This window comes from Lacerta agilis, chromosome 14 (assembly GCF_009819535.1).
Source record: "Lacerta agilis isolate rLacAgi1 chromosome 14, rLacAgi1.pri, whole genome shotgun sequence".
NCBI lineage: Eukaryota > Metazoa > Chordata > Lepidosauria > Squamata > Lacertidae > Lacerta > Lacerta agilis.
In genome coordinates, this window is record NC_046325.1 from 41,512,817 (window position 1) to 41,527,248 (window position 14,432).

Sequence of the window (14,432 nt, forward strand, 5' to 3'; positions counted from 1 at the left end):
CGAGTTCTTTCAGGTCCTTGTCTATTTAGCATCCCAAGAAGAGGGATGGGAGGTGGCTGCTGGCTATTGTCAGATTAACAGCTGTTGCTGCTGACAACTCTCTTCGGGAGACATATATGGAATGGGACACTGATGACTAAGCATCATCATCGTTTTCTTTTTAAGGGAGGGGGGGCCCCAAACAGACGTGGTGCCTCCCACCCCATCTCTTTTCCCTTGGTGCTTATCTTTTCCCCTTGGTTCACAACGACCCACCCCCGCCTTTGATGGAATTGCATTGGCCACAAACTAAGGGAACCTAGAGGAGGGGGGGGGAGAGGGCTTCCCCCTTCTCCAAGGCTTCACCAGGACAGATCCTCACCTTCTTCTCCCACCCAAAAGAGAGAGAGAGAGAGAGAAATTGCGTGAACATACCAAGCCAGCTCATCTTCTTGTGCAGAGCGGAACTTTCTTTTTAGCCATTGGATGTGAACGAAAATTTGAAAATGCCTGTCAGGAGGGGGCACGTTGCCCCCCAGAACACCTACTTGGACACGATCATCAGGAAATTTGAAGGACAAAGTGAGTAGCGCGTCTCTGTTGCCTTTCCTTCTGTGTGTTTGCTTTGCTTGAAGGTCAGAACTAGCAAGTGCGAAGAAGCTCCATCTTTTGCCTGCCGGTATTGATGTGGAATGTGGGGCAGGCGGTAACAGGAGGCTTGATGCCTAGATTTATTTCAGAGCATGGCTCATTCTAGTTTGGGTACCACTGCTTAAAACTTCCAGGATATTAAGGTAGCCTCCTTCCCTGGGCATTGCCCAGCTCGCACCTGTGTTGTGACAGATTGTTGAAAAGGGACTGACTCGGGTTTTTATTGCAAACCTGGAATCAATCCCACTGATTTCAAAAGCACAGGCTTTGGATAATGTGTCCAATTAAACAAAAATAACAAAAATGGCTGTTTTATTTTTTTTAAAAAATCTATCTCTGGGCAATGGGGCTTCTCTCCTGGCTTTTTGGGTGGTGGCGGAATGCTATTCAATAAATTTACTGGATCTTAGGTTTTTTTTGGCGGGGGAGGGAGAGGTTGGTGACGTAACTCATGTTATCAGTATTTTCAGTATTTTCCTTTGATAATATTGCTGTTTGCTAGAAATAATCCGATAAATCAGAACTTTCCATTAAAACAACAGCACCACTAAAGTTTTACAGGTTTACACTACAGCAGAAAGCCCTGCCCCTTAGCCCAAACATCAGAACTGACTAATTTCACTGAACGCCACCACTATAAAGCCACAGGCAATCAGCCTGCCACTTGCATGCATGCCTGCTTATGGCACATTTTTTGCACATTTTTGCACATAAACAACTCCAAACTTCTTTTTTTTTTTTGGTATTGTGCACAATATCTGAATTTCCCGTATTCTGGCTAGATAGATAAGTGCAGGAGCAGCAGAAGGCTGCCTATATGTTGCCAGAGCTGCAGTGCATGGACATTCCTACAGACTAAGCCCTGGCTTTTCTTACATGCGTTAGTGGGCTGTAGGATGTGGCAGCATGCTTCTGTGGAGATTGGCCTGAGGAAATCTGTGTCTTCTATGTTAATTTCATTTGCTGTATTGGGCCTACCACGTAAAACCCATATCTCCTAAGGAGCCTATGCTGGTGTCATAATGTGGCCCAAGAGCTCAAATCCCAGCATGGTTGCCACAAGTCTCAGGTTCCCATCTCAAAAAATCTGATTTGTAACAACCTAATTCAAAGGGATATTGTGAGGCTAATAGAGATGCAAGCTACCAATACTGTATAAATGTTAAATGTAGTCCTATTACTTATCTGAACCACAGGGGCTTCTGCTGGCATCAGAATAAAGACTAGCATCCAGCTAAGTTCAGTAGACCTATTGAAATTAATGTACCTAAGTGAGTCGCATCCATTAATTTCAATGGGCTTGCTCTGAGCAGGACTAACATTGGATACAACCCAAAATATTTGTACACATCCTCAAGTGAAATAAATAGTAAGGTTGCCAGCTAGCAAAAGGGAGCTCTCTCTCTCTCTCTCTTTTTCACCTGAACACAGTTAAACATGTGGAACACATGGCTACTAGAAGCCATGAAATGCCAGGGGGAAAGGAAAGGAAAAATAATTAGATCAGCAATGGAAGCTGAATTTGTTGCTGGCTGCTTTTACGATACCCAGAAGTGTAATTTTCAGGCACTTATTGCCAATAACTAAGGGTAGATACCATCCTGCCCAACTTGTGACTTACAGGCTGCTTACACACCAGACGTATAAAACACATTTAAAGTGTACTGCTCCACACCCCAATCCCTAAAGAAAAAAAGATTCCTGGGAGCTGTTGTTTACTCCTCACAGGGCTATGGTTCCCATGATTCTTTGGGAGGGGTTAAATGTGGTTTAACTGTCTCTGTGTTCTGTGTGTGTGTCAGACACATTTCAAGTCAATGGGAGTTTTCATTTGTCCACTGAGGTGAATCAAAGCCTTACTCTACATTCATTTTTATATAAGTTTTTAAGTTGATCAATACACATCCATTTCCCTTAGGTGCTTTGCCTAGATGAATCCTGATGGCTTAAGAAAAAGTAGCTGCCCTTGTAAACAAATGAGAGAGTCTGAATGTTCTCTCAGCATGGTGTAGTGGTTAAGAGCGGTGGACTCGTAATCTGGTGAACCAGGTTCGCGTCTCCGCTCCTCCACATGCAGCTGCTGGGTGACCTTGGGCTAGTCACACTTCTTTGAAGTCTCTCAGCCCCACTCACCTCACAGAGTGTTTGTTGTGGGGGAGGAAGGGAAAGGAGATTGTTAGCCGCTTTGAGACTCCTTAGGGTAGTGATAAAGCGGGATGTCAAATCCAAACTCTTCTTCTTCTTCTTCTTCTTCTTCTTCTTCTTCTTCTTCTTCTTCTTCTGTATTGCTTATAACTATGAGCCACTGAGGAAGACACTTTGGGTTGAAGTGACTGGAAGTTGCTGAATAATATTATAAAGAGCTTACTGACTTGTTTGTGTGTCAAACAATGGTGCATGCGAAGCTGCACCCATCTGCTCTTGATATTGAGTTTAGAGCCATAAAATAAACTGTAAAAAAAAGAAAATGTATCTCATTTTGGAAGTTTATACACCTTCATTTGTTTTACTGGCACTAGTCTTTATGAGTGGGCTTTTATTGTATGTGCTGGTCACCAATTTATGACCATTAGAGGTGGAACAAGATGTTTTTGTTGCAGGGTATGAAATGCCAAGGTAGTGTAGATGAAATAACTTTCTGGATAAGAGAAAGGTCAGGCGGACTCTGAAATCTAATTCAGAAAACAAGACCTCATGATTTATTTTGGCCTTTTGATATTGCCCTGTAGCTCAGAAATCCATCTAGGCTGCCCCCTGAGAATCCTCTGCTCAATGTTTCTCTTGAGGGTTCAGAGCAAATGATAGGCTTACCTTAAAGAATCTCCAGTCAAGCCATTCACCATGAAGCAGAATCTCATAATATCCATGGAACCAAAATATATTGTTTAGTCTCTCATTAGTACCCCAGCAACCGCCACTCATATCTTCAGGGCTTTACAACCTGGTGTCTATGTGTGAAGCTGCCTTGGACATCTTTGAAGGCAGAACAAAGTAGTGCCCTGGATGTGGAGGATGGGATTCTAGGAGGAAAAGGCACCAATCCTGCAAAGTCTGTTTTGGATTCTCTAGTCTTCCATTCATGACCCAATGGCCACAATCACAAGGGCCACATACCAGCAGTTGATATGTCTACTCTATGTGTGATATGTGTAGACTCAAGTCAGGGTTAGTGAAAGATGTGCCTTCCAGAGGTTGTTGTACTAAAGTTCCCATCACTACTGGCTGGAGCTAATGGTAGTTGTAGTCCATCAACATCTGTAGGACATACATTGGTTACCCCAGCTCTACACATGGAAGACACACACATACACATCACATACACACATAGCCTTATCCCTATGTCCATTGCAGCACTAAGATGCCCAGGCCAGTACTGCAATTAAGATTCAAATTCCCCCCTCCCTGCTAAGCAGATCCATCTAATAAATGGTGTGTGTGTGTGTGTGTGTGTGTGTCTTGAAACTCCACTGTAATGCTGGGCTGAGTAGATGGCACCACAGAGGAGAGTGTTTCTATTCAGCCTTAAGATAACTGTTGTTCCATTTAATATTTAATTTGTACAGGCAACACCCAATTTGCGCACAACAGAGCCTACCCTGCCCATTTAAGCCCTGTTACGCCCCCTTTCCCTGCCACTTCCGGGTTCGTGGTTAATGCACACGCGCATGGTTGCAAATGCTTTGAATGCACGCAAAATGGCCATTGCCTGTACATTGTCTTTCCACGTTACCATACCGAAGCCACCCTTTCTGGATCCCACTATGTTGGATAATTTATAGCAAGTCTACAGCATTCGCTTTCTGAAGAGGATACCAGAACATGTGATGGCAGCTCAGCTTCAGAGTTTCTTGGACCGAACGAATTCTCTAGGCTCATTCCAGTCTAGGCCTGGCTTTAGACCCAAGACCACTTTTGCTATCCTGTTGAATGATCTTCTTCTTCTTTGGCGATCACTTGTAGCCGAGTAAGATTGTCTTCCATGAACACGGTTTAAAAAGGGAGTCCGTAAGTGAGTGTGGAGGCCAATTCTGGATCCACACGTCCTTCCACAGTGGGGACATAGGTTTCCAGGCGGGAGTTGATCACGGTGAGGGTTTGCCAAGTGTGCCTTACTCTTAGCACGTTTCTCCCTTTCGTCCTGAGTCCGAGCATCTTCAAAGCCCATGACACCTTTGGCAAAGGCTGTTCTCCAATTCGAGCGCTTGCAGGCTAGTGTTTCCCAGTTGTCAGTGTTTATATACTACATTTTTCAAAGATTTGCCTTGAGAGAGTCTTTAAACCTCCTTTGTTGACCACCAGCATTACGCTTTCCAGTTTTAAGTTCGGAATAGAGCACTATACTAGTGTTGGTTCTGCTGCACCTCTCTGCAGCACCCGGTACCATTTGCCATGATATCTTTCTGCATGACCTGGACAGGATGGGCTTAGGAGGCACTGTTTTATGTTGGTCTTAGTCCTTCCTGAATGGGAATTTCCATTGGTGCATGTTGGAGGACCTCTGCTCATTTCTTTTCATATGACCTATGATGACCTGGAGATTCCATCCTCCCTACTATTTAACATGTGCATGGAATTTCTGAGAGAGGTTTCCAGGGATTTAGCCTGTGTTGTTATCAATATGCAGGTGACACACAGCTCTACCTCTCATTCCCATTGGATTCCAAGGACGCTGCTGATGTTTTGAATCAGTGCCTGGAGGTGGTAATGGAATAGATGAGAGCCAAGAAATTGAAGCTTGCTCCAGACACACAACAGAGTTGCTCCTGGATGGGAAAGGGGCCAATTCAAAGGACAGGTGTTGCAACCTGCTTTGTGTGGAGCAGCACCTCCTTGGGGGGGGGGATCATGTTTGTAATCTAGGAAGAACACTCCTGGACACGGGTTTGCTCCTGAATATTCAGGTAGCAGCTGTGTCGAGGGATGCATTTGCCCAGCTAATGTGCCCAGCTTGGCACACTAACTATATAAATTCCCGATGTCTGACCTGACCATGGTTACAGCCAGATCAGGTTCCTGCAATACTCACTATATAATGCTTTGAAAAGCCTCTGGAAATCTCAGTTGGTGCAGTGAGGGTCTTGATGAGTTCTTACCTGTCAGATCATATTGCACCCGTCGGGACTGGTTGCATGTTTGTGGCTGTGACAATATTATGAAACTCCTAGCCATTTGGCTCCACTTTTTTCTTACTTTCTCCGGTCTACCCCAAAAAAGTCTAGCATGCACTTGACCTGCCAGGTTGATACGTGGTTTTTAATGGCTGTTTTTACCGGTAATGCCTGTCTCGCTCTGTTTCCGTTACTGATTGTGCTGTTAATTTTTGTTTGATTTTATTGTTATAAATGTTTTGTGAGGTGCCATGAATACGAAGGAAGGACATGATATAATGCGCCCCACCCCAATAAATACAGAAGCATTTAGGACCATGCATTGCAGATGCTTTGCATTGCCTGTGGTTTCCAGTCCAGGACTTTTAATTCAATTTCTCTGTAAACAGAATTGTGCTGTCAACCTCAAAATCAACATCCCTTTCCCCCACCCCTCCACACACACACACACACACACACACACACACACACACACAGCTGCCCACTCTCTTACCCACCCTGCTTTAAGCTCTAATTCACTGAAATATTGGTAGGCAACCTAATCCGCTCCTGGTGCCTTTGCCAAGATACGTGGAGCAGAGCCCAGCTGGCTTCTTAGCAGCAATACATTTGGATGGGCAGAGGGATAACATACTGCAATTGCCCTTTGAGAAAGGGGACTGGCTGCAAAATGAGTGTGCTCAAGCAAGCACAGCTGTGGCCATGCCCCAAAGAGGAGAAGGGCAGGAATACCCTCCTCTGAGCCTCTGGCAGGTTGCAGTTCTGGATGTCATGCTAAGCAAACGTGGCCATAACATTTGGCTGTGCTCTCCTGCAGCACAGAGCTTTCACCTGGATTCTCACTTAAGGTCCAACTTATCTGTAAAAGTTGCTTATTGACCCAACTGTGTGCGGAAACAGGTTTCCGCAGGTTGTACAAGTGGTGCAAAAACCTTCTCTGGCACAGGCGGGAAGAACCCATCCAGCAATGTGCAAGATGCACACATAATCCCAAAGGAATCCCCGTATTTTATTTTATTTTTCTTTTAATTTGACATGCTCGTAACTTGCCTTTTCCACAAAGTAAGTTGAAAGTGGCTTACCTAAAAGCGCATCATAGAAGAGGATCAAATTAAACCATCAGTCACTGAGGTAAACATAGAGATGGGCTAGTCCACACTTGTCCCGTGTCTAGAAAGCATGGGTCCAAGCAGTTTTCAGTTTGTCTCATGCATTATAGGCACAGGTCCAAGTGGCTTTGCCTTTGCCCCAATGCCTTCCCCTGGAAAACCCGCTCTTTGTCACTAAATTGGAACAAACAGCAATCTGCAGATAACCCGAGTGCCATTTGTTCAGATTCAATGCTAAATATTGGATTTCCCCAGGGGGAAGTGGTGGGGCAAACAGGTGTAGATAAGCCCTAAAATAGCAAGGAACAACTATATCTAAAACAGTAAAGCTTGGGGGCCACTAATGAAAAGACTCTGCTCCTAGTAGTTGACCACCATGAAGCAGATCCTGTTGATCACCATCTTATGCACTGGGTGCTGTTCTCCATACTCTAGAGGACATGGTAACAGAGAAATTATATTACGTTGCAATACTATGTCCCTATATATAATCTTGTAAATAGATGTATAAACGTGTATTTACTGAGTAATGATGATTCCCTGCAATAAGTGATAACCTCTAAGACAGTGAAGGGGGACATTTGGTCCTCCAGATTTTGCTGGATTCCATCATCACTGATGTCACAAAGCAAGCTGGTCAGTAAATAACGCAGTTCCAAGCTGGAGCTAACTCTTCATTAGCAAAACACGATCTTGGCTAAGTTTCACCTGCCCTGTAGGTCTTGCTCTATGAAATCAATTGCCGAGACCAAAAGTCCCTACCTCCCCACAGCCAACTATGTATTCACCTCTCCAGGGTTTCTTGCAAGCAATCAGAGACTGCGTCTGCATGAAGCCTGCCACTGCTCCACCTGTTTCAGCTCTCTTCTGGTTCTGGGAGAGCAGGGGATCTTGTTGCAGCAGGAGGGGGAGATACCCATGACTTTTCACCAGCTTGACTCATCTCTGCCTCTTGTCCTCTCTCTGCCTGTTCATCTGCTTCAACTTCTGCCTCTGATTCTTGACTTCTCTCTGCCCCCAGACTCTTCCAGCTCACTAAGCCCTGTTACCTCTTCAGCCTCTGACACCTCCTCTTCTCAGTCTGTTCCCTCTTCTTCCACTGACCACCTATCCTTGTCCCACCACCAATCCCCAGGCTCTGAGACTTCTTCCCTTGGGGGGTTCCCAAGTTGGTTCTTTCCACCACTCCTCTGTCCATCCTGCCCATGGCAGCTGACCATTGTCCATGCTGGAGAGCTACAGCTCCCCACCCCCTCCTCTAAATGCTGCAACCCTAAGCACACATAACAGCCATTAAATCCTATTGAACTCTGAAGACTTGCTTCTCTGAGTCAACCTTGTTGGGGGGTTGGGACTGGGTTATGACCACCAAAATCTTGCTAATAATAAGAGTATGCCTAGCCTAAGTTTGCAATGCCATTGGTGGGAAAACATGAGTTCACCTCAAGCCACCATCTGTCTTGCATGCATGCACTTAGAAAGTCTTTGTCTTTGGCAATGGCTCTGGAGTCACAGGCATCAGTTGGTAGGTTGTGTGCAATCTGGGATCTAGGAGCATCTGCTCTGAATTTGAGTCCACCAGGGCTCGCTCCCAGAAACTCTTTGCAGTGCCAGCACTCAACTCTTGAATATGTGAAGTGTTCAGAAAGAGGAGAGTGCCTCTCAGCAGTGATAGACTGCCTTTCCCTCAAGACCCAGTAGTCACATCTGGGTGGAAAGGCTTCGAGGGTGTGATGTCCAAGAAGCATGAACACAGCACCTCTTAAATGCTGGTAGTTGACATGACTCTCTGGGTTGCAAGCCAGAAGTGCTTACTTATTTTTGAGTTAAGGTGACCATTTAATGCAAAAGGGAAATACAGGGTCAAAACCCAACATAGGAGAAGACACATGTCTGCATATGCAAATTTAGAAATACGTGTTATAACAGCTTTCCTCAACCTGGAAATCTTCACAATTTTTTGTGGGGACTACAACTCCCATCATTCCTGACTAATGGCCATATTGGCTGGGGCTGATAAGGGTTGTAGGCTGGAAAACTCTGGAGGGGCACCAGGTTGTGGAAGGCTGTAACAAGTATTACTGGACAGCTCAGACTGTAGAGTATGAGACTCTTAAGTTCAAGGTTGTGGGTTCAAGCCCCACGTTGGGCAAAAGATTCCTGCATTGCAGGGTGTTGGAAAAGTGTCCCTTCCAACTCTACATTTCTTGGTTCTTTATCTTTTAAACTGGACTTGGGCAGGGCAGGACAGCCCCTTCAAACAAAAGCATGTCCTTTGTAAAGTAGGGCATGCAGCCACTCCATCCTGAGTTGTCCCATTAGCAGTGTCTGTATCGGAGTTTTGAGAAAGACAAATAACTCAGCTCTTAGTGTTGCAGAGAAGCAGAAGCAGAGTGCATAGAAGCTGGAAAGAATTGCACTGTGGATGGATAAATTCAGTACGTGTAATCAGAAATTAATTAAGGATTGTGCTAAGAGCTTTCCTCCAAATGGCCTCTCGGTACTGAATAATTTTCTATGGCTCCAGCCAAAGCAGATGCTAACGTATAAGAGGCACTCAGGCATGGAGAGGGAAGATGGCTATTGTTATTGGTAAGCCATTAGCTTCCTATTTATTACATTTATGGTGTCACACCCTTCCTCCAAGGAGCTCTGGGCATGGTTCATGGTTCGTCTCCCTCTTCCTATTTTAAGCTCACAAAAACCCTGTGAGGTAGGTTAAGGCTGACAGCTAGTGTGACTGGCCCAATATGCTTCATGGCTCCAAAGAGATTAGAGCCTACATTTCCTGGTCCAATACACTGTTGAACTGCACCATGCTGCTGGGAGCACAACATTCATTTTGATTTTATGGCTGACAAAATCAGTGGGGAGGCCCCCCAAAAATTGCTTGGGTCCAGATGAGTATTCCGGGCTCAGAATTTGAGTCGTATCCCCCCCCCCCCCCGTGCCTGTACAGGGTTTCCCCACATCCTCCCCCCCCCATCTTAATTTTATGTTGTTCATTTATTATTGCAACCGTATCCCACCTTTCCTCCAAGGAGGCCAAGGTGGTACATTTGGACATTTCCATTACACTTTTATTACATCAGAAATCATGTTCAAAAACATCCAGCCTCTTTTAAGTAGAGAATAGGCCTTTGAATACCTATGGTGTTGGCCTGGTATAGGTGATTTGTTGCCATAGCAGCTAATGGTCAGAAATGTTGTTTGGAAGCAGTGCTGCCAGCATAACATACACAACATTGTTATGTAGTGTTATGATTTGAAAATCCTCCTTGCGTGGAGCCAAAAACCACTCGTTAATTTGCTGCAAAAACTGGTGGAACCCATGAAATAGAAGGGGGGGGTCATTCCACTGTAGAATGCCAGGACACCCACATTTGCATAAATGAGTCTCTTTAGCATCCCTTTCCATAGGTCTCTTCTGTGTGTTGTTGTTGTTTTTTAAGTTAGGGAAGACTTCTTCAGCAGGGTCCTCCCACTGTACAAACTACCCTTTCACCAACATTCCCATCACTCAAGTTGTCAGTTGTGTGTTATAGGTTTATAAGCTGGGGGAAAGTGAAATGATGTGGCCACATGCTGTCTGGAGTCTTAATATTGTTATAGATCAGTGTTTTTCAACCTTTTTTGGGCAAGGGCACACTTGTTTTATGAAAAAAATCATGAGGCACACCACCATTAGAAAATGTTTTAAAAAAAATTAACTCTGTGTCTATATTGACTATATATAAAGTAATTCTCTTGAATAGGAATCAAATAAACACAATTTTTCCCACGGCACACCAGGCAACATCTCGCGGCACACTAGTGTGCCGCGGAACAGTGGTTGAAAAACACTGTTATAGATGGTGGGGATTTTGATCAACTGGAATATGGATGAAACTACAAGCTACAGAACTGTGCCAGACAAGGAATCCCTGTGCCAGACTGTCGTAGCTTTAAGAAATATAGTCTATTCAACTGTTTACACTTTCAGTCTGCTTGGAGGGAGTCCAGATCTTGCAGCATGGTGTTTTCAAGAGGGGCTTGTACCCCACAGCAGTGTAGCCAGCTTTCAACCAGCCTGCCCAAGATGGATGCCAGTCTTTCTTCTTCCTTCTTCTTCCCAGAACATTCTGCTAAAAAAAACCTCTCTTTTCCTGTCACCTCACACCCAGCTACCCTGGCAACCTTCCAAACCCCAGTCTCAGTTCACACCACAGGGCAAGGGGGCGGGGGGGCAGTTATTTTGCATTGTCAGTGGCTCTCAATGTATTGTCTCTTAATAGCCCTAGATTGGCCAGGTCCTTTTGCATAGGCTAGCTCAGGAATTCCTCTTCAGCTTGTATTTCTCCCATCACATCCCCAAATCCTACTCTTTATTCATTTATAGTGGTTAGGGGAGACCCCCCCCGCCCTCTATAACAATATGCTTTGTATGCACAAGTACTTTTGCTTGTTTGTCCTGAATCTACTGCCATCCTGCTCCCTTGAGGTTCACAGAGAGAGCCCAAGTTCCAGGACTATAGAAGAAGAAGAAGAAGAAGAAGAAGAAGAAGAAGAAGAAGAAGAAGAAGAAGAAGAAGAAGAAGAGTTTGGATTTGATATCCCGCTTTTCACTACCCGAAGGAGTCTCAAAGCGGCTCACATTCTCCTCCCCCTTCCTCCCCCACAACAAACACTCTGTGAGGTGAGTGGGGCTGAGACACTTCAGAGAAGTGTGACTAGCCCAAGGTCACCCAGCAGCTGCATGTGGAGGAGCGGAGACGCGAACCGGGTTCCCCAGATTACGAGTCCACTGCTCTTAACCACTACACCACACTGGCTCCCAGTGGAGAAGGAGGGAAAGTTCTCGCTTTCCACTCCCCTCACACAATACAGAACTTTATAAGTCAGAGGTTTGTAACCTTTTTGAGTCTACGGCTCCCTTGAAAAACTACATTCTTTCTGTGGCACCCCTGTGAGGCTCAGGAGTGCAGTTATGTCACCCCTTGCCTGCAGAGCTCACCCTTTTTTGAACTCCCTTCCTTGTGGAGTATTCCCTGAGCCTCCTCTCCTTTCCCCTCTCCCCTCTCCTTGAGAGTCCTCCTGGCAGCCTCTGCTGCAACAAACAGCTGTGCAAGCCTTTGGGAAGCAGAGACCCTAGAGGGCATCAGAGAAGGGGGGGAAGAGGGACAAATTCCAGTGTTGCCCCCAGCACCCCGACCATCATTTAAGGCACCCCAGGGTGCCACGGCACACTGGTTGAAAACCATTGGTATAAGGTTTCACCATGTCCCCGCCCCCTCCACCCACACAATAGTTATCTATTTATTTATTTTTTAAACTCAAATGCTTACACTTTTCTTCACAGGGAAAATGCTCCAGCTACACCACCTTGGATGTCCTAGTTGCTCTTATCTGCGCCTTTCCCAACTTTCTCATGATTGAGACAGGGAGAGCAAAATTGAATATAATCTGCATTGATATTCTCCATCTTGGTGGTCGGGCAAATGGTACCATCCACAATATTGGCTTCCTTGCTGCTCTCGGCAGATGATTTACGAATAGCATTGATTGAAATAGCACTCGTTTCAGTACAGATCCTTGGGGACCCCTGCTGCTTATTTGCCTCCATTGCATTCTTACATTTATCCTTGAGAGCCAGTGTGGTGTAGTGGTTAAGAGTGGTAGACTTGTAATCTGGGGAACTGGGTTCGCGTCTCCGCTCCTCCACATGCAGCTGCTGGGTGACCTTGGGCTAGTCACACTTCCTTGAAGTCTCTCAGCCCCACTCACCTCACAGAGTGTTTGTTGCGGGGGAGGAAGGGAAAGGAGAATGTTAGCCGCTTTGAGACTCCTTCGGGTAGTGATAAAGCGGGATATCAAATCCAAACTCCTTCTCCATCCTATTTCCTGTTCTTTAACCAGTTCCTGATCCATAAGTGGACCTGTCTTCTTATTCCATGGCTGTTACTCAGGAGGACTTTGCCTAACGATTTTTGGAAGTTCAGGCTTACTGTTGCTTAATGTATCACCCTTACCCACGTGCTTATTGACATTCTCAAGGAACGACACAAGACTGGTGAAGCTTCCCACTGGCGAACTCATTGATTCCTCCTTGGCGAAGCTGTTCTTCTAAAATGCTAAACAATATTTTCCACCTCTTTACCCCCAAACAGACATGGAGCTAGCTGACTGCCTTTTTTTTTTTTTTTAAAAGACTGGCGTTGTGTTGGCTCTTTTCCAACGCTCTAGAAAGGAAGGACAATCTTAGTGATATGCTTCATATTTTTGTTAGGAGAGGAGCAATTTCACATTTTAGTTATCTGAGAACTGTTGCGTGTATATGCCATTGGGAGCTGGTGATTTGTTTGTTTTAATTTGGCAGTTAGCCCTAGAACTTTATCTCCCATAACCTCTTTTTGGTTCAGTTCTCTGAACACCCTTCTGGAAAAAGTGATTTAGAAATAGGAATCTGTCCAATATTTTTCACAGTAAAGATGGATGTGAACTTCTCTGCAATTGGTGTATCCTCCTTTATTTGTCTGGTGCTCCGACACATTCTCTGGCTTCTTATGTATTGAAATAGCTACGTTAATGCTGCTAAAGTTTTAAGGCCAACAATAAACAATTATTTCAATATATCAGAAACGGGCTTCTTTCCACTTGCCTCATCACCCCATATATGTTTTGCAAGACTTTAAGCTTCTTTTTGTCCTTCTTGCCCATTTTTAAGGGTACCTCCCTTTCAACTTCACTTTAATCCAGAGCTTTCCAAACGGTGTGTCGCGACATGTTAGTGTGTTGGCTGCCGTGTGTCGGTGTGTTGCACAAATGCTCCCCGCTCTTTTAAAGGAGGTTAGTTTAACCTCCGGTTTGCTAGTAAAACTAAATTGCTGTGTCACGAAATGATACATGTCTAAAAGGTGTGTCACCAGCATGAAAAGTTTGGGAAGCTCTGCTTTTAACCACTGCTGCTGCAGGAAGGGAGAAAATTCAGAAGCTGAAACAGGGAGCAAGGGAAGACTTGCAAGATCCACCCAGGGGCAGATCTACTATGAAATGAATAAAGCTTAAGCTTCAGGGCCCCTAATTCCAGAGGGGCCCTAGAAGTGGCTTCATTCCACATTGCTTCAAATATTTGGGTCTAGTAGACCCAATTTGAGTCATTTTCTTGTTGGATATATTTCAACAATCCCAAAGTTTGAGAGTCAGCAGTGCAGATGCTATAAAGGGTGAGTGTTGCGGCAGTGGCGGAACTACATGCTCCAGTACCCGGAGTGGCGAACATGCGGGGGCGTGGCTGGTGTGCATCCCAGGGGGCGTGGTGTGCCGCCCCGCAGGGGGCATGGCGCACGTCGCGGGGGGTGCGGTGGGCAGCCTGCGTCCCAAGGGGGCAACTGTGATGTCAGCTCCCTGGATGGCACCCAGGCCCGAATACGCTCCCTCCGCCCCCACCTTCAATCACCAGTGTGTTGCGGTGCGTTGGCTGCTCTGCTGTAGCTAATGTCAACCCCCCCCCCTTTTATCAGAGGTCAGGACCCTAGAGGAATAACAGTGAGTTCACGAAAGTACTTAAGTGAATACCCAAAAACTGAAACCTGCATAAGATTTGTAG

At 45.4% G+C, this 14,432-nt stretch overlaps 1 protein-coding gene across 2 annotated transcripts in view; it reads left to right on the forward strand.

Annotated features, from left to right (window-relative positions):
* The first annotated feature begins 378 nt into the window (after window positions 1-378).
* Window positions 379-14,432, forward strand: part of KCNH6 (potassium voltage-gated channel subfamily H member 6) — a 114,242-nt gene continuing 100,188 nt past the window's right edge. For both annotated transcript variants that reach the window (XM_033170342.1, XM_033170345.1), the window contains exon 1: window positions 379-561. In XM_033170342.1, coding sequence (XP_033026233.1) covers window positions 486-561 — 76 coding nt within the window. In that variant the 5' untranslated portion in view covers window positions 379-485. The remainder of the gene's footprint in view (window positions 562-14,432) is intronic.